This window comes from Equus caballus, chromosome 5, assembly GCF_041296265.1.
Source record: "Equus caballus isolate H_3958 breed thoroughbred chromosome 5, TB-T2T, whole genome shotgun sequence".
Classification (NCBI taxonomy): domain Eukaryota; kingdom Metazoa; phylum Chordata; class Mammalia; order Perissodactyla; family Equidae; genus Equus; species Equus caballus.
The window spans coordinates 63,901,469-63,922,881 of NC_091688.1; the positions used below are offsets into that span (position 1 = coordinate 63,901,469).

The 21,413-nt window shown below is 37.5% G+C and overlaps 1 protein-coding gene across 1 annotated transcript in view; it reads right to left on the reverse strand.

Moving 5' to 3' along the window:
* Positions 1–1,191: 1,191 nt before the first annotated feature.
* The window catches only part of GNAI3 (G protein subunit alpha i3), a 37,930-nt gene continuing 17,708 nt past the window's right edge, over positions 1,192–21,413 (reverse strand). The window contains exons 2-9 of the mRNA XM_023641465.2: positions 17,240–17,282; positions 16,986–17,127; positions 12,925–13,082; positions 10,983–11,111; positions 7,408–7,537; positions 6,836–6,989; positions 2,465–2,677; positions 1,192–2,374 (exon numbers count right to left, since the gene is read on the reverse strand). Of these exons, the coding sequence (XP_023497233.1) occupies positions 2,487–2,677; positions 6,836–6,989; positions 7,408–7,537; positions 10,983–11,111; positions 12,925–13,082; positions 16,986–17,127; positions 17,240–17,282 (947 nt within the window). The 3' untranslated portion in view covers positions 1,192–2,374; positions 2,465–2,486. The remainder of the gene's footprint in view (positions 2,375–2,464; positions 2,678–6,835; positions 6,990–7,407; positions 7,538–10,982; positions 11,112–12,924; positions 13,083–16,985; positions 17,128–17,239; positions 17,283–21,413) is intronic.

Sequence of the window (21,413 nt, forward strand, 5' to 3'; positions counted from 1 at the left end):
ATACAATAGTGATTTGCAAGGCTGATGATCAGAATCACCTTTTTCGAATTATAGATTGCCAGCCCACCAGTCAAGAGTCAATCTCTCAGGTAGATCCAGGTGATTTTGATTTAAGGCATATTTAAAGACCACTGACTTAAATTGTGTCCCTGTGTCCTCAAGAAATGTGCATTTAGATAAGTTATTTGGGATGGTGGGATAAGTGGTGATCTTCATGTGAAAATAGAACAAATGTAAATGGTATAGAGGCAGAAAAGTGGAGAACTACTATTTTCATTAACATAAGGGCTAAAAAATGAACATATAAGATAGACATATTCAATTGAAATAGAAAACACATTTTTCAAAGCAAAATTAACTTTTTTGGATTATCTGTTATTTTAGGTTATCAATAACACCATCCCATTAGCCTGGACTATAGAAAGACTACAAATTCCACCAGTTCTCATTTCCAGATGACCCTTATTACAGAATACAAAAGGAAAAGATATTGTCAAAATGAACAAGAACTATCAACCCTATTTACACTGGGGGTATAAGTCAATCACCAGTTGAAGCTGACGATTTTCTTTTAGACCCAGTTTCCCAACCCTAAAAAAAATTGTTAAATAATATAGTTATATCATCTGCATAGTTATACTTTTCCAAAGAAAACAAGAAAGAAAAAAAAACTACCAATAAAGGCACTGAACTGCTGTGGCTTGCTTTCTGAACCAGCTTTGATGACGACCAGCATTTTTTTTTTAAAACTAGTGAAAGGTCACAGCAAAAGATGAAATAGAATCCAATCCCAAAAGACTGGACCCAAAAGGCACTGCTCAAACTACTGATTTGGAATGCTCAAAATGCATTCTCTTCATTTGCCTTCCCCCAATGGACCATTCATATTTAATGACATCTGCTGTACATTGTACAAAAGGACCTGCAGGCTGAGGTGAACACAGCTCTCCACACAACCAAAACGGAAATCTGGAAAATGGATTATGACTGCATATCACTTACACGAATATGACATAAGACCCTCAGTCAGGCCAAGACTCAACAATACTATTACACCAACAGACTAGACCTTCAGGGAACCCTTCCACCTAAACCCATTCTCAGACAAAGGCCAAAGCACACTCAGCAGGGGCAAAAAGAAACAGAAGAAAATATTCCAGAAAAGACTAGTTACAAACAGGAACAAACCTGGACTCTTTACTCACCATTTTAATACTGCTGCCAACTATAACAGATTAAAATCTGTATACACGACAAAGTGGAAAAAGGTCCCAAAATGCAATAGTTTCAGCAAAAGAAGGTACTGACTACGGATTACTACAATTAACATTGCTACAATAAAAACAACGGCAAACAGGGATTTGGCACCACATTTACAAAGTAAAAGCATGCACTGTTAATACACTTTAGAAGTTTCCCAACAGAAAAAGCCATGGAAGATGGAAAACAAGGGGCATCTTTTACAGAACTCCCTATGACTGAGACAAACAAGCAGGAATCAAAGTGGTCAATTTAGTAGATATGTAGCAGCAAAGTCACTGGTTCTGTTTGGAATTTAGCAATTTGCGTTTCTAATTGGCAGCTGCCCCCGGGTGTGTGTGTATCTGAGAAGTTGACTTTATCATACTACATCAGCATTTACCTAGTAATTTGGTAATCAGCATAAACCAGATTATCCTTCAACCATAAGCTTAAAAAAAGAGAGAGCTAGAATCTTATTACAGAACTCTCCAATGTAATTACCCTTTAGAACCATAATGGTACTTTGAACAGTATAGTAACATAAATTTCATCCAAAAAAGCTATAATTATAGCCCCAATAACTGTAAAGAATTAAGTAATTATGGAAATATTATATTCAGACCATACCAAGAGTTAAAAACAAAGCGTTCCTACTAAGAGGAATATTTTCAAGATGATCTGGTCACATAATGTGCATAGTTAAGATTGTTTGTGTTTTAATAAAGATTCTTTCACAAACAAAGAAATAAAATTTAGTAAAGTTATTCTTCACTTGATGGAAAAAAAAACTTTAAAAATGAAATACTGGTGTTTTTTCTAAGAAGGGAAAAAAAGGAGTAAGCTACATATTGAAGTTCTGGAATGCAGCACCTCAACTTCACATCTGCCCTAAACATTTGAGATTGCGAAATCCAAATGATGTCTTGATGACTGAATCATACTTTACAGTTGTTCCAATGCCAAGGTATGACTTTAGCATCTGGTGTCAATTAAGAGTTCCCTAATACAGAAGATTGTGCTAAAGAGTGCTAAGATTCTGCATGCTGCTGCCATTCCCTGGTCCCGTTCATGCTTGCAGCTGCCCAACGAGACAGCAAAAGAAGTCTGGTCTCAACACTCCACACTGTAATAACTAGAAAAGAAGAACATTACTAATTAGAAAAAGTTTACAAAATTAAGGGACATCACTATAGCACTATAACTAAATTCGTCCAAGTTTTACCTTTTATTAATATCCACACTCTTCAATAAAGTCCACATTCCTTTAAGTTGTTTTTAATGATGACATCTGTAACAGCATCAAAAACAAACTGTACATTCTTGGTGTCCGTGGCACAGGTGAAGTGAGTGTAGATCTCCTTGGTATCTTTTCTTCTGTTCAGATCTTCAAACTGGCACTGAATGTAAGCAGCTGCTTCTTCATATGTATTGGAACCTGAAGTAGACACCCAATGTTCTCCGTTCAAATTATAACAGCCATCTGAAGTCAACTAAGTAATGCCATCACCATTTACTTATGAAGAGAAATATGCCCCAACTGAATATAGACAGATTTCTATATTTCTATAATCATTAGGTTCTTCTATAATCATTAAGATTTTTCTTGAAAGCAGACTCTCATTGTAAGTAAAACAAAATCATCATACACAAAGATCCACAAAACTTTAAGTTTCTCTTTCCCCTATCATTTTAGCTTTTTCTGCTAAAAAGTCTAGAAAGTATAAAAAGAAACCAGGGAAGTGGGAGGATGCATTTCTAGAAGAACACAATCGTTTAAAAGGTCAGACAGCCTGCGCTCCTTGGAGTGATCTTGAAATAAACAATTCAGAAGGGTAAGGCAGACTTCTTTTCAAAATCATTCCAGTTTTAAGTGGGCTTAGCCTCCGAGCCTTCCAAAAATAATTTAAATAACCAAAGGTAAACTGGTAGATGGAATAGGGAAAGGGGCATGAATCATACACTTTTAAATGGTGAATTTTATGGTATGTAAATTATATCTCAATAAAGCTGTTACTTTTTAAGTGGGCAGGGGGAGGGAGGGAGGACCAAAAGTAAACCCTATTTTCAACAACGTTTGTAATTAACACTCTTAATCACCCGCTCCCTACAACATTTTGTCTACCTGTGATCCCTTAGAAGAGCTCTGGAAACTGGCTGCAGGGCCAAGGAAACTCAACCAAGACAACACACCCTGTTATTCCTGTGAACTAGAGGCTATTTTCAGTGACATTAAACATGACATAAAATACTAAGTATATAAAAAAGACTAAAGAACAAAGAAAAGCTTAAGAAAGAAAGAAATACTATTTAAACAGAATATTTAAAGAACTGAAGGAAGATAGCTTGGGAAGTGACTGAAATAGGTTTCCTGAGATCTGAAGAAGTTCTGTAAATTAATGGAGATGATGGTTGAAAAGTGAATTTTGTCTGGAAGGAACAGATAATGATACTCGGGAAATCAGGACTGTGAGAATCCTTAAGAATGAAGTCAACGGAAGACAGGCTTGAAAATTCACCCTCCCACTCCACCACCAAAAAAGAGATATGACAATGAGGACTCTTGGCTGTGTGAAGATTCTGAGCGGGAATCTTAATGTCAATCCTTTTACTTCACTAAGATTTCTCTCTCATCCTAAAACTTGGCTACATTCTATAAACTCATCTAACTCTCACCTCCCCCCTCACGCTGAATAGATGACCACATTTTCCAACTTCTCTGAGAAAATAAAGGCCATAGAGCTTAAAGTACATCTCAACTTTTTAGTACCTCGCTTAAAATTACCTGTATCTGCACTTATTTGTACCTTTGGTCTTGGAGATTTGAACTTCGGTTCAAAATTCAATTGCTCTATCTAGACTTTTTTTAAGTTGAGGTGAAATTCACATAACATACAGTAAACTATGTTAAAAGTGCACAATACAGTGGCATTTAGCGTATTCACACTATTATGCTACCACCACCTCTCTCTAGTTTCATAACTTCTTCACCACCCCAGAAAAACACCCCCTTCCCATCAAGTAATCATTCCCCATTCCCCCTGCACTCTTTCCCAGTATCCTGGTAACCACTAAGCAGTATGCTTTCTGTCTCTATGGCTTTGCCTATTTTGGATATATTATATAAAAGGAATCACACAAATGTGACCTTTTGTGTTTAGCTTCTTTTATTCAGCATAATGTTTACGAGGTTCATCCAAGCCTTAGCATCTATCAGTACTTCATTCCTTTTTATGGTGAAATAATATGCCATTGTATGGATATAACACAATTTATTTATCCTACTTCGACTCTTGATTCCTTGTTTTTCCACCTGCTTACAAATCTTGCTCCATGAATTACATCCACCTTTTATAAAAACTTCTCTTTTTCTATAGGATCTTACCTCCAAGCCTATAAACATTCTTAAACCTCTCCTTCACCTGTAATCCAAGCTGCTCAAGAGTAGGCTACACTTGTCTTCACTTCTTCACTTTCCACTCAGTAACTCACAGTCCCTGGCTCTACTCTCTCATCATTCCCCTGACACTGTTCGCAATAATGGTCAACGATCTCCTGACTGCTAACTCCAGAGGCCATTTTTCAATGTGTGTCTGACTTTTTATTTACTGGCACACAACCCTGTTGACCACTCCTCACTTTTTAAACTCTCCTCTTAGTTTTTGATGCTTTGCTCTCCTGGTTCTTCTCTTTGTATCCTATACAAACCTTTTTTTCTCTTCTACCAACAGATGCTACTACTCTTCTTCATTTTATCCATGGCCATTTTCTCTTCTCATTCTATATCATCACCCTAAGTCAACTCACCCATTTCCCTGTTGTATTTACACATGATCTCAAATCAATACGTCTAACCCCTCCACCACTCCCCAAGCTCCAAGGCCACGCATATAACTGCCTATTAGATATCTCCACCTGGATGATAAACAGATACTTCAAAATCAACATTCCTAAATATGAATTCAGATCATAGCACCAGCACCCAATCAAGACGGAACTCTGGGAGCACCTCTGACTTTTCCTACTTCTTATCCTACCTATACCCTTTCATTTTATTATAGAAAGTATTTACAGTGTCTGCTCAACTAACAAGTTCCCCTTCCCTGGAAATACCCATCTCTGATCTAAAGGTCATAGTGGTGCAGCCCTGGCAATCATGTTTGTGTCCCTGACCTTGACTGACTGACTGGGCTAAGGATTTTTGCCTAGCTTAACCTTGGTCAGAAGCTCTCTCTTAGGAATTTGAACCTGGGGCCAACCAATCCCAGTTTGGCCTGGTTTTTTAAATGGAAGACACACAAAAACTGTCACAGGGCCATCTTTTATCACATAAATTGAGTAGCAGGGAAAGTTGGCAAGGAGAGAGAGAAGAAGAAAGAAGACACAGAGGAGGAGAGAAAAGAGATGGAGAGAGAAGTGCTTCCAGGGTTCTTGACAGCTTTCTATTTTCTAGTCCAAATTTCATTCTAAGACATGTCTGCAATTCTTGCCCTTGACTTCTATGATATAGCCCCATATCTTCACCAAAAGTTTTTATTTGTATCCTAAGAGAGTTCTTGTTAATTCAACTCCCCTACTATCTATCTTTATTGCCATTTATTGCATAATCTTTCTAAAGCACAGTTTCTACATCATGTATTCCAATTAAAATCCTTCAATAGCTCCCCACTGTCTCAGGATGAGATACAAGGCCCTCTATGAGCATCCTCTCCAACCTCTCCTTCCCACCACTTTAAGATCCAGCAACACCAAATTCCTTCTAGGTTCCAGAACACATCACATCATTTTTTTTCTTTTTTTTTAAAGATTTTATTCTTCCTTTTTCTCTCAAAGCCCCCCAGTACATAGTTGCGGGTCCTTCCAGCTGTAGCACGCGGGACGCCGCCTCAGCATGGCCCGACGAGCAGTGCCATGTCGGTGCCCAGGACCAGAACTAGTGAAACCCCAGGCCACCAAAGCAGAGCGTGCGAACCCAACCACTCAGCCATGGGGCCGGCCCCACATCATGTCATTTTTTACCTTCATATTTTCATTTATGCTATACCCTCTTCCTAAACTGCTATTCCCCCTGGAATTATTTCTAATTCAACGACTCTAATTACCTGGTGATTTCTAATTCATCCTCATACTATCTCATTCCAAGTGTCATTTCCTCTAGAAAACGACTACACTCACCCCAAAGAGGTAACCACGTCTTCCGTTCATCTTCTATTAATAAATATTTTATACTACAATGAAATTCTTCACATGCGTCTGTTTTTCTAAAACTAACGTCACTTCCTTGAGCGCAATGGCTGCACCTTATCCTTGTATTTTCTCGAACATATTTATACCAAATTTTGATTTTTATCTTTCTCTACTTTCCTCAAAAAATGAGGACAGAAATATAAAATAAACACAGTAAACTCAATTATGTCTGAAATAGCATTTTAAACTTAAGGAGTCTTAATCACATGTTTAATGTTGATACCACTACCAATGAACACTCTCCATAACGGTGTACATGCATTGTTCGAAACAAAAGCCAGTGCAGGAATGTCACTAAAGTGTTGATCTAAGATGTGTACCTCTAACAAAATCTTTCATGACCCCTTACCTGTGTATTCTGGATAACAGATAGTTAACGGACTCCTCTTTATTTTTTCCTCAAAAAGGTCTTTCTTGTTGAGGAAGAGAATGATTGAAGTGTCTGTAAACCATTTGTTATTACAAATGCTGTCAAACAGTTTCATGCTTTCATGCATTCGGTTCTGAAAAAGAAACAAAGGATGACAGGTCAGTAGCAAAAAGTAAAAGTGGATGAACTCTGAATGAAAAATAGCCCAAGAAGTTTTAAGAGCACTGAATGATATTTGCGGAAATAATCAGACACTGATAACACAAAAGCTGAGTCAGTCCTCATTTTTCTAATTCTTGGAGGTTGGGGGGTGGGCAAAAGGACTGGCTAACAAGAGGACTTTGCCCACATACTCAATGTGCCGTCATATATCTTAAGAGCTAATAGGGCACGGATCAGTGTTTTGAAAAATCTAATCTCATTGACAAGGAGAAAAATTAAGGATATTAAGTTTTGGTTCAGTGAGCAAACGGACGCACAAAGTCTTCCTAACAGTTATTTTCCATTTTCTGGCTGCATTAGATAGGCTTTTTCCAGAAGCTCCAACATACCATCTCCTCATCCTCAGCCAGAACAAGGTCATAATCACTGAGGGCCACACAGAAGATAATTGCTGTCACTCCCTCAAAACAGTGAATCCACTTTTTTCGTTCTGATCTTTGGCCACCTACATCAAACATCCTGAGTAAGGGGAAAGAAAGCACAAATTCAGCAAGGTCACACACACCTCTCCCTAACTTGAAATGGTCAAGGCACTTCTCACTATTGCATATTCAAAAAAAACCCCATTTATAACAGAAAAGACAAACAAAGAGCAGATAAAATGTAGTAAAAATAATTGTCTGCAATTAAAAGTAAAAGAGAACACGAGAAAATAAAATTTAGGAACAAGCAAAATTCTCATTTTAGATAGTTGAGATTCCTTTCTGTCAGAGCTTGTATCAGACATGCCAAAAGTCAGCAGAATAAGCACTGAAATGGATTAAGGGGGATGGTGAAGAATGAAGAATGAAGAATGAAGAACTAAATAATGCAACGTAAGATAATAACAGTAATAATAACTAATATTTAATGAGTGTTTACTATGGTACCAGACACTATCCCGAACATCTTAAGCACATTAACTCATTTAACCCTCAAAACACTCCTGTAAGTACTATTATTATCGCCATTTTACAGATGAAGAAATTGAGGCAGAGATACGTTAAATAATTTGCCCAAGGGCACACTACTACACTACTAACAAACTGGGACTGAGGATCCGAACCCAGGCACTCTAACCCAGCACCACAGCTCTTATCCGCAACACTACTCTACCTGTCGAAACGCTTTACTTCTTTACTTAAAAGGTAACAATGAAAAAATGTAAATCCCCAAGTTGCATTCTGCTTCCATAACCTCTCCCTGCTGATTTGAAAGTTTGTTTTCCTTACTCGTTTTTTAAATTGAGGTATAACTGAGCTAAATTTTCCTTTAAGGAAAAGATATTTTAGAGGTTAATTATGGAAAAAAGTAAATTGTATTTTATGGTAGGACTCTAAGAACCCAATATTCAAAAATAAAACAACTATTATTTCCCAACTTTACGTCTTATTTGAACCTACTTAATAATAACATAGCCTCAACTGGTCACAGACCTTATGTTCCATTCCAGATTACTTTTAGTGCACTTCTCCCTTCTGGCTTACTCGATATCCTGGGTCAATTGCTGACCTTCTGTCAACAGTGTCCTCACCTACCTCCTAGAGTAAAGGAACACCTGCAATGCTTTGTCCTTTGGCTGGTACTAGCGTCTGAGGAGGTATGCACACAAATGCTTACTCTTAAGATGTATGTTTCATGATAATGATAAAAATTTTTAAAGGATAAACTGCCAAGCTGGTTTAGTGTCTCAGATCTACAGTGACTAGGGGTCTATTTCCAGAGGATTCTTCCCCCAAAGACTGAGAAAAATAAGACATAGTTGAGTAATTTCTCAACATATGTTTGAAAGAGAACAGTCGTCTTATCTCTTCATGACCCAACTTTTTCTTTTGGTTGATCTTACACAGTTCTTTTCAACTTTTCAACATGACAGCCAGAATGACGCAATCACAAGCTGGCTTTAACACAGGGTCATTTATAGGTTTTAGGAAAGCTAACATAATATATTTGATGGTGGAAGTCTTTCAAGGGGAGACACACACTGGGACACCAATAATTTCAATTTACTCCTCCATTTTCTTCTATACAGTCCATAAAACTGGTAGAACATCGTGAAGTTCCCAAGGTGGGCTTTTAGCACATATAAATATTTACAATATCATTCACTAACAGATCAACATTTTATAAACATTACCACTTAAGTGAGAGGCAAGTAAGCAATTACACAATGCCTTGCATGTAGTAGATGCTCAATAAATGTCTGAATAAATGAGTAGTGGTTTTGGCTAGAGAAGAGGAAAAGGAAGAAGTGATAGTACTTCCTAACAAGATATCTACATGCTAACAATAAAGGGAGTGCAGCACCTTAATGAGATCTGGCTATTGATCCTGACAGAAGAAGACCAGTAGGATTTACTGAACTAAAGATCAATCTATGACAACATCAACAAGAAAGTTTTCCACACTAAATAAATACAGGTCACAACATTTAATTATAAATTAATTACTAATCTTATAGTACACAAAGAGACATCGCATCCTGACAATTTTACAGGTGATAATCCATGTGGCCTTTGCTATTCTTGTTAAATAAATTCATCAGTACTAAAGATAAGCAGCTCTTCTATTCCAAAAATATTCAGCTGAACTGCTATTTTCCTGCACCAGGTTTTAAATCTGTTTTGGTGTATTAAGATTTCAAGATGCGAACTGGTATCTAGTAATACCTAAATTCTGTGTGGATTTCACAAATCCTGTGAAGCAACTGTTTCAGAGAAAAGAAAACTGAGAGCTCTGAGCTAGAGGTTACATTAGCGTGCAACAATGCTGATATCACATTCTACATACAAGCATAATAAGGTAGCTAAGAGGACATCATACACTGAAGGGGAAAAGTTTAATCCTAATTTCAAATGTCACAAAAGCAGAAAACAGGAACCAAAAAGACAGTTCTAATATTTACAAAAGCCCATTATCACAAAGACAAGCTGAAGCCTATTCTAGAACTACTAATGCTGATGAGAAAATCCTTTGTATTAGAACACTAGAATTTTCTCTCTAAAACAATCGCTGTGTATCTATCATCAAACCTCCCCAAAATGCCTACATCCCCAGATCAATTTTCCATCCAGCACTGTATTAAAAAGTTAGTTGTGCATGATACTGTGCACAAATCAGTCCAAGACCCATGATAACATCAGCTCCATCCCATTTAACATAAAGGGAAATGCAATCCAGTAAGAAAGATTGATACTGTGAAAACAGCATTTCTATTTTAATATCAAAATGGCAGAACAGGGGCCGGCCCGGTGGTGAAGCGGTTAAGTTCGCATGCTCCACTTCGGGAGCCCCAGGTCTGCCAGTTCAGATCCCAGGGGTGGACCTACACACCACGTATCAAGCCATGCTGTGGCAGGTGTCCCACATATAGAGGAAAATGAGCATGAATGTTAGCTCAGGGCCAATCTTCCTCAGCAAAAAGAGGAGGACTACCAGTGGATGTTAGCTCAGGGCTAATCTTCCTCAAAAAAAAGGAGAAAAAAGCCACATAATTAAACCAAAAAACTGGTTTTCTATCCTGTTAGTATTGTTGTTACCCTTCTAAACAACAAACATTCAATACCTGTTTTGAAGATTCCAACAAAAAAGCAGCTGAAAAGAATAAAATTAGAAATAAAATAAATTGGTAACCATATGAGTACTTTTATTGATATCTAAGTTACATTTTAATTTTGAATTTAAATTCTTCCAAATGGACAAAAATATTTGATGCTATTTGGAGAAAGAAGAAATGTTTGAGGCCCCCATTCAGTTAAAACATTCAAATATTGGCTGATGAGTTTGACAATAATTCCAAATCAAGGAATATTACCTGGAGAAATTTTACCCTTAAAATTAAGAGATTAAGCTACTAATTAATTTCCTAATTAAAGGAAAGATACTTGTATTTGGCACATCAGGCAAAAAGGCTAATATGACTTACTTGAAGTATAGGTCTTTGAAGGTGAAATGCGTTTCCACAATGCCTGTGGTCTTCACTCTTGTCCGCAGGACATCTTGCTGGGTTGGAATGTAGTTGCTTTGGGATATTCTATCCAAATCATTTAGGTAACTAAATAAAATACACATTTGTTTTTACCTGGTGAAGCCAACCATGTGCATAGCAAGCCAACAGACTAGTTTCTTGCCAAAAGCAGATATCACCGAACCTGTCACTAAAGTGGCAGAACAAAATCAGATCTTCACTATCACAGAAATGATAGCGAGAAAAAATGTGAACCTAGCATAGGACAATTAGTGTAGGTTCAAAATACAATACACAAAACTGGTTTTAATTCTACCAAAATTAAACTATGAAGGCCAATTTAAAAAAAAAACAAACATGGAAATGTTATTCTTATTAAAGAAAGATTCCTGAAATTTAATACTAACTCAACTGTGCAATGCACATTACAAAAACCAAACCAAAAGCCCTCAGATATTTACAGTTAATGGATCGTCTGTATGTTTAAACATTTGACAGGACACCAGAGAATGGTGTTTGAATTACTAAAATTAAAAAGAGAGCTAAGCTCAGTAAGAATGGGTATTTCCTGTTTTCATTCATGAAAGAGAAAAGTTGTGGGGTTTTTTTAAGCCAAAAACAAATTGTAAATAACTCCAAAGAAATTTAATTTGTTCAGTGAAATGATCAAAAGACTGCTTCAAAGCTAAACTAAATTCTTCTTAATTTCAGGGTTCCTAAAGATTTTTTGGCTAGAAAACTGAAGAGCAGGTGGCACCATAATAAGTGAATCATTAATGATCTATAAACTAAACGCTATCATTAATGTTAAGGAATCAGTCAAGCTTAGATCAACAATTATGAAAAAAAAAGCCTATAAATCATATGGCTTTAGGTGTGGTTAGAGGATTCAGAGCTTACTGAATATATGAGGAAAAAAGCAATTACAATCTAGCTCTGATGACTATGGAGAGAATTATTTAAACTATCAATATCTACAACTAAAAAATATTAAAAGATGGGCAAGAATCTTGAAATGTTTCTAAAGTCAAGTTTTCATTTAAAGAATAAGTTTTTAATAAGTAAACATTAATAAGTAATATCACTTAATTTTTTCTTATAATAATTTAAGCTGAAATGAGGATGGGGAAAGTAGGAAAATATAATATTGGAAAAAATACCTTAATGCTTAAAAGTGCTTTCACTTAGTACAGAGAAGCATAAAGATGACAAGAACTCACCAAGCCCCCAAAAAGCACATTTAAAAAAATACATTCTGAATACAGCTCTTATAAATAAACATGCTGTAAAAGCAAAATAGAATAGCATGTAATAACTAAACAGAAGCATTAATCACAAACTCTCTAACACTCCAGAGAATTTCCTCAACAAATAGATGCTTCAACTTCATTCCAAGACTCAACGTTCTCTTTCTATACAAAGTCTACTATTGTGATCTGGCAAAAGATTCAGAAGTGGTGACTAGTACCAGAGAAATCCATAGTACAGCCCAGTCACAGAGAGCTGGGTGCTTAAAAAAGGATATCACGATTCTAATTTCCCTCGCTAGCTGGCAATCAGTGCAAAGCTCTTATGCAGAGGGAACTTACTGTGTTGGAAGAGATCCAGCACTCAGCAGCAATAGATTTCTCTCTTTTTTCACTTACTTATTACAAACACCATGGAGCTACTTTCATGGTGCCAAGATTCCCATTTACATTCCAAGAGGAAATATTGTTCTCCAAGTCATACAAAATGACCAAGGGCTCTAAAACCCTAAACTGAAACAATCTTTATAAGGGATCCTATAGACTTCTAAGAAAGTCTGTTACCTACACATTTCCTTAAGCATGGGTACTGAATTTTCTCTAGGGTCACCAAGTTATTTTCTGCTATAATTTCACAGAGAAAAATTACTTACTATGAAGCAGAATCATTGAGCTGATATTCCCTAGATCTGCTGAAGCAAGCTTGCACCCCACCATCTCGCCATAACCGTTTAATCACTCCTGCTAGTTCTGGAGTCATGACTCCTTCTTCAGCACTGCCAGCTAAAACAAATAATTGCCGGGCATCATCCTGAAGAAAGCAGTTAAAAAAGAGAGACAGACAGATGACTCTCCACTTCTTAAAGACTTGACAAGAGTCTCTTTAAAACATACACACATACACATTATATGTTATATTATTTTAGAAGAGTTATTAAAGAGACCTTTCGTGGCAGGACAGTCTGAGAGAGTTTACAGTGAAGTCTTTCTCCCTTCCCACTCCACCACAGTTAGAAGAGCAGAGCTGAGCTGAGGAATGATTTCACTCCCCTTACCACTTCTCCACACATCACCACCTCCTGAAAAGATCTCTTCCGACTGGCCTACAAATCTCTACCCTGGTTACTCATGATTTTTGACAGAAAAAAACTGGTCTGTGAGACAGGCACACGGAAAACATTCCCATTCTGTTAAAGGAAGCATTCAATAAAAATAGAAATGAAAAGACTAGCAGATAAGAGATAAAGTCTAAACACGTCAAGGAAAATAAAACATTATTCAAGTTTAGGGAAAAACTGTTCTCTTCTTCCCCCTTCAGCTCAGAGAGAGGAACAGGAAGAAAAGGAGATTGAGGATTTTAAGAAGTCTCAAAGCCTAGTGAGGGAAATAAATCCCTTGGGGGGAAAATTCAAACAGTCTCTAGATTTCCCTAAAGGAATAATGACCCTCTAAATAAGACAGAGGAAAAGAGGCAGCAGGAGGAAAAGAAAGTCACAAACAGAGATAGGATCAAAACTTTATGAGTCACAGACAGCTTTATAAGTGGTTACAGTTTTTAAACCTAAAATATGTGCAAGGGAAAGAAGACAGAAGACAGAAAAGGGCTACGAGATTTGTGATTGTTTTGCTTTATTCTACGCAGCCCTACTTGTCAGCTGGTTTAAAAATAAACATAGGTCTCACAAGATGATTTCCCCACCTCAAAACGAATACTTATTTATCTATCTGAGGAGATTTCCAAATAACTATAAAAATGCAGATACTAAAAGAAGCATATACTGGGTAAAGAAAAAGTAGAGAGGGAACAGGAGCAATCAATTTTACCACAAGAAGTCATCAGGACAGTAAATTAGCAAGAAAAAGGCATTTCAGACCATAGGTGAAATCATAACCAAAAACTTGAGGACTTGTGTATTCCCAAAACTGTGCATCCACCTAAGCAAAGCAAAACAAAACAGAGCTAACCATAGAGCACTCCCACTCATGTTGCCAATGAAGGGTCTTCAGCCTTCAGGGCTTTTGCTGAGTTAACAGTCCTCTTTTAAGATCTTTTCCTGTATTCTTTCTAGTAATACTTTAGGCTCAACTCTCTAAGAAATTTCATCTAACATCTACATTCCCTCCTCTTTTCAGAGCTGAAAATGTTACAGAAACGAATGATGGAGAAAAGGTGAAAAATGACACACATTGGCAAACATACTCAACAGTGAGCATGTCCTTCTACGTATATGGTATAGTGCTTTACTTAACATTTGAGGACTTTATAGTCGCTTGGTTCTGAGATTTGACCTATACTCATGCAAGTATTCAAAAACTCAGTCAGCATTACTTTGATGTATATATACCATTATTCTAATTTTAGAAACTTTAAAAGAGAGAGAGAGTGATCTCTATATATTTTTGTTGTCCTGACTTTGTGAACTCTGTTTAGGAGGAAACACTTCTCCATTACCATCTCCCACTGACTTACTCTTGCTTCCCCACAATAAACCCCACTTTACAATGAACTTTATACCTTTACCCTTAAGCAGATATGAAAAACTAACATATCCCATAGCCAACTCTATTCTTTTCCATTCATTCTCTAACCAATCATAAAAAAACACAAAAGGATAAGAGAGGAGCTATAAATACAGATCCTCACATATGAAAGAAAAAACGAGAAACTTCAAAAAATTATACAGGATTTTAGATTAGGACAGGTAGATACTGGAAAGCAAGGTGATTCAGGAGGCCCGAGAGGAATTAATGATGTCAACTGCATCTGGTGACATATGAGTGTTAGGACCCAAAGATTAAAGACACTGATTTCATAAAGGAAAGAAATGAAAGGAGGAGGGATACTATGGTCTGAATATTTGTGTCCCCCCAAAATTCATATGTTGAAATCCTAATGCCATATGTGATGGTATCAGGAGGCAGGGCCTGTGGGAGGTACTTAGGTCATGAGGGTGGAGCCCTCATGAATGGGATTAGTGCCTTTATAAAGAGACCCCAGAGGGATCCTTTCCCCTTCTGCCAAGTGAGGACACAGCAAGAAGTCTGCAACCAGGAAGAGGGGCCCCCCACCCGGAGCGTTCTCAGACTTCCAGTCTCCAGGAGTGTGAGAAATAAATTCCTGTTGTTTATAAGCTACTGAGTCTGTGATGTTTTGTTATAGCAGCCCAAATGGACTAAGACAGAAAATGTCAACTGCATCTGGTGACAAAGGAGGGTTAGGACTCAAACATTAATAACTAATTTGATAACGCAAAGAAATGAGAGGGGGAGGGATGTCCAAGAAATAAAAAGGAGGACAGAGAAAGGGTGAGAATTAAACCAAGGGAAGAAGTAAGTACCTAAGATAGAGAAAGTCAACAAAGAGAGAGAAAAGAATAAAATACAGTATTACTGACCAGTTATCGGACACAGCAAATCGACAGAGAAGTAGAGTTAGGTGACAGGAAGGAATGAGAAAAGAGAGGAAGAAAATAAGAACACAGGAGAGGCTGGTAGGAAGAGGAAAAGAAGAAAAAGAAGGAAAGAAAACCAGGAAGTAAGAGAAGAGAGAGAAAGATTAAGACAAATTTTGTTTATTCTTGCCTTAGCTATCACATTTTCCCCGCTCAGAGGCTTAGAAAAATAAAGTCTCTCATTTTTTGTGATGTGGTACTTTTTACAAAAACATACAAGCTGTGCCTCACATTCCCTCTTCCCTCCTTCTTCTGCTGTTCTACTCCCCAATCATTTTACAACCCTCACTCGAGCTCCTCCTCCCTTACACCACTTCTAAGACTCCCTAGTCTAACACCATCCAATTATAACTATCCTTTCATTATTTTTCCCTTCAACAATTTCCCCACTTATTTATTGAATATTAATTTGCATTTGGTAAGTTGAGAGTTGCTTAAAAGAGTTTCTAAGCTACTTCACAGACATGTAGGCTTTGCCTTTCCAGGCAGCCTCCCCAAGTCACTTCCTTTTACTGCCCGTAGCACCAAAGTACGACACTGAACATAGCAGATGACTCCTTTCCTTCTAGGAAATCATTCTATGCATTCTCAGCCTTCTCTTGGAATTTAGCTGGTGATGATATAAAAGATCCCCTGCTTTCATTTTGGCCCTCTCCCTACTGCATCAAACATCCTAATTTACAAACTAGACCTTCAGTGCCCACTAAGTATTATAATCAATCAACACAACTTTTGAATATCTGACATGTGCAAGAATTATACTAGGACATGGTATAATCCAATTCTATAGCCTATACTTCAACGTAGTATAGGGATATAGTATTCTTGAATACCTGAAAACTGCCTCTAAAATTTAGATGTAGTATTCATGTCCCTACCAAGTTTACTCTGGGAGACTGATTTTTGCCTTTAATCTCTATACCTCACAAAGCAGGGCTATGTATCATGGCAAATTATTTTAAAGCATTTCAATATACTATCATTTACTACTATAAGTCAACAGCGCTGTAAATGAAGCAAGTGAATAAACAGCTATTACAAAAACCTACAGCATATCCCCAGAATCCCTTTCCTAGACGCTTCTTTGTGGTGGTAATCTAATATCGCCAAAAGCAGACTGCTAACACTTCTCAAATGAGCACATAGTACTTTGCTACATCTTATCTTGTTGCTTAAATTCATTTCCCTAAAACACGAAGCAAATTTTGCTTAACTGCATCTGCTGAAAAAGAGCAAATGAAGAGGAAATGAGAAACACTTACTGCTCTGGCAGCTTCTCCAAAGTCAATCTTTAGCCGTCCCATGGCTCTTATGATTGCAATGATGGACTGTATAGTATTGCTGTAGACAACTACTTTATATTGTTTACATTCTTCCTCTGAATAGCCGTCCTCATGAATGATTCTTTAAAAAGAAGAAAACCACAAATCATTACCGTGGACCTCAAATGAAAAGATACTATGAACTATGCATTATGAGGAAATGTAGTCTTCCAGAAGGCCATGGTCCAACTTACTTCATCTGTTTCACGATAGTGCTTTTACCAGATTCTCCAGCACCTGAAAGAAAAGAAAACCAGACTTTGAATTCATTCATAATCAAACACACAAGTGTGAAATCAATATGCATGATAATTCTAGATTAATGGAAACCATGAGTGTGAGAGAAAACTTTGATGACGTTTTCTATCTACCAGGAAAAACTTCTTCACTAGAGTCTTTTACTTTCTTTACATAACTCAGCAACCAAATCTAATTCATTGAAAGTGTCCCAGGGCCTCTATCACATGTGTGAAGTAGACATCCTCAAGGAGCTATGGCAACATAAACACCTCTAGGAACTCATCCTCTACCTGAAACATCATGATATAGACACTGAAGATAGGCAAAAATGAAATTTTTTTTTGGCCTATTCACTTTTATTAATTCCTCTGTCAAAGCCCATGGACTTAAGGAATATTCCAAGAGCAATTCTCTTACCCATGGGACTAAAGAGTTCAAAATAGAAATAGAGGAGGTGTTGCCCCCCACTGTATACCCCGCCAAGACCACATATCCCTCCTCAGCCAGCTAAGATCACTTTAGTGACTGCAAACATGAGGTGGGGCCTCTAAACTCCCTGACTTTCCAGCTGCATTTCCCTAGTCTATTCGCGCTCTACCTTCCAAGACACCTATTTCATACCACTTCCTCTCTCTCAAACGTTACAGACCCCTTCCCACTTCTGACTCTCAGCTGATGATCTTGCCTCTCTTTTATTGGAAAAATGAAAGCACTCAAAAAACATTACCTCATTTTCCCATAACGAAATCCACCAATCTCTCTGCACCTCCATTAATATTCTCAGTTAATCAATGGATGAACTGTCTCCGCCAATGTCTGAGACTAACCCTCCAATTGTGCACTTATCCACCTCGTTTTACCTACTCGACGTCTTGGATGCTGCAATTATCCCATGTCACTCAAATACCATCAAGTTTTCTCTCTCCACTGGGTCACTCTCATCAGTATACAAACTTGCTGTACTATCTTCCACCTTAAAACCAACACACACCCCCAACTCCTACCTCTTCTTGACTCCACACATCTTCCTCTAACTACCACTCCATGTGCTCTCTCTTTGTTTTTGTTTTCGCCCTGAATTAACATTCATACCAGTCTTCCGCTATTTTGTAGGTGGGTCACCAGCTCAGCATGGCCACTGACGAGTGGTCTAGGTTCACGCCTGGGAAAGTGAACCCAGGCCACCGGAGTGGAGCACGCCAAACTTAACCACTAGGCCATGAGGCCGGCCCCTTCTCTCTTCCTCTTTATAGCAAAACCCCTCTGAGTTGTCTATACTCATGTTCTCCAATTCTCTCTTTAACCCACTCCAATCAGGCATTCATACCCACCACTCTACTGAAACCAATTCTCAAGGTCTCCAACAATTTCCATCTTAACAAACTCAAAGGTGAATTCTCAGTCCTTATCTTACTCAATCTCTCACGCAGCATTTGTCCAAGTTGATGACTTCTCGCCTTGAAATATTTTCTTCGCTAGGCAAGCTTCTAGACCCCACATCCTCCTGGTTTGACTCCAACCCCACTCCGTCTCAGTCTCCTTCCTCCAGTCTCTGAATTCTAAAGGTTGTATTACTTTAGGACTCCTCCTTTGACCCTTTTCTCTATCTAAATTCATTCTCTAGGTCATCTCATGTAATCTCGGTTTTAAACATGACTTACAAACTGATAATAACAATTAATACCTAGTGAGTACTGTGTGTCAGACACTATTCTAAGCACTTTGCTTGTATTACCTTATTTAATCCTCACAATAACCTGGAGAGGTAGATATTATTATTACCTCCATTTTATAGATGAGGTAAATGAAGTAGAGACATCAAGTTAACGTGTCTACAATTACATAGTCAGTAAGTGGCAGAGCTGAAATTTGCATTCACACAGTTTGGCTCCAAAGTTGCCATACATATACTGCCTTCACGCTAATGATTTCCAAATTTAGATCTCTAATACTAATTTCTAACCTTGGCTCCAGATTCATATACCTAAACCACCTACCTGATACATCTCCTTAGATTTCTAGTAGGTATCTCAAACTTAAAATGCCCAAAATTGAGTTATTGCTCCCCCATCCTCACCCCCAAACAAATTCTGCTCCACCCTGTTTTTTCATCACAGTAGGTGACACCAGCATTTACCCAATTGCTCAGGCCAAAAATGCTAAGTGACATGTAACTAACATACACGGATGGAATACGGGTGCCAGCACCAATATGTATATTAAACATTAGTAAAGTTTCATTTTTAAAAATAAATATAAAGTTCTAACACTTTCTTCTTGCACCACAATGAATCATCATAAGCACATTGGAAACCACAGGCCTCGATCACTGCAAAAGCTTCCTAAATGGTCCAATGCTTCAGATCTCATCCTTCCTATGGTCAGTTTTCCTCTTGGTAGCTGGAATGAACTTTGTAAAACATAAGTCAGATCATGTCACAACTCTGCCCCAAAACTCTCCTATGGCCTCCAATTACACTCAAAATAAAATCTAAGGGCAATAGGCCCAATATGCTCTGGCCCCTGCCTACCTCTTCACTCCCAACTCCTATTATTCTCTACTTTGTTCTCTTTGCTCTTGTCAGACCAGCTTTCTTGCTTTTCCTCCAACATACCAAACTGGTTCTCAATGAGCTAGATTCTGACTCATGGTCTTTGCATTTACTATTCCCTCTGCCTGGAATAAGGTTTTGTAAGATTTTCTTCTTCACTCAGGTTTCTGTTTCCCTCAGAACAGCCTTCTATGACTAATCTTTCTAAATAGCGCCCCCATCACACTCTCTCCCCTGACTCTGTGTTCTATTTTTTCAAAGCACTTACACTTCTTCACATCACAGATTTGTTCATTTCCTGTCTTCTCTACTAAAATATAAGCTCAATGAAGGTTTATTCATCTCTGTATTTCCAGGGCCTAGAAGTGGGCCTGACATAAATTGGTTATGCAAATAAATATTGCTGAACAGATGAATGACTAATGTTTAATAAGCATGATCCTTTACTAAATCTATCAACCAAAAATGTTAGTTAAAATAAAATTCAAATAATTTAAAAATTCCAGACATCTACATTTTTACAGAATCAAAAGGGACATTTATATTTGACTTTTATCTCTGTTCTTATCACCTAATTGATAATCAGGGGTAGCACTAAAATAGTTAATATTCAGGTAGCACACAAAAAACTTTCTAATGACACTGTTAGAAAGAAGTGATTTCTCCCATGCATCTCTAAAAAAAGCTAATGATTCAATTCTAGGAAAGAGAACGCAAAAGCATACCAGTTATATTTTAAAGAGTTTAAAACACAGAATTCCCAGATTACCTCATGTTAGCAACAGCTACTAAATTATCTAGGAAAAGTAGAGATTAATGATGTAATGTGCACCATTCTTGTATATACTGAAAACAGCACTTCTATTTATGTTGGATTATTCTGAATGAAATAATCAATAAGTCTATCAATCTTAGAATCAATTTCTACCCATCTCATTAAGCTCTACCTTATGAAGGTGCTGATTAAAAAGAAAACATATGCTGCCCTACCTCTCCTATGTTTTTCCAAGGCTCCCTGATAAAATGTCAGTTTGTCCTTCTCTTTAGTATCACGTTATATATATTCACCCAAGCTTTTATTAGGCACCCAGTTCCATCTCCTAAAAGAAGGCACCTCTTACTGACCAGTGAAGTAAACACAGGATTTGTTTCAGTGGTGTTCCCAGGCATTTTAAACAAATAAAGAATGAATCACTTTATACCAAGTCTTTGACCCCTTCAGCTTCTAGATCACCATGAAAGTGCCACCATCTTACCTTTCTTCCAAGTAAGAAATCTAAGAGTCATTTGGAACCCACTCACTCTTCTCTCCTTACATCCAGCTGTAACAAAATCTTCTCTCTTCCCATGCGTGTCTCGAATTAATCCTTTCTACTCCTCACATGTCTAAGCCTTACACTGCGCCTATTGTATGCCACCGCTGTAATTTTCTCAACCTTTCAGCTTAAAGCCCCTCTTCCTTCTAATCATTTCCAAATGGCACTATTAAAGAAGCATCAGTTTATCTAATAACTCTCCAAATGCTTCTAACATTTTCTATAACTCTTTCTTATTAGGTCTAAACTCTTCATTTTTA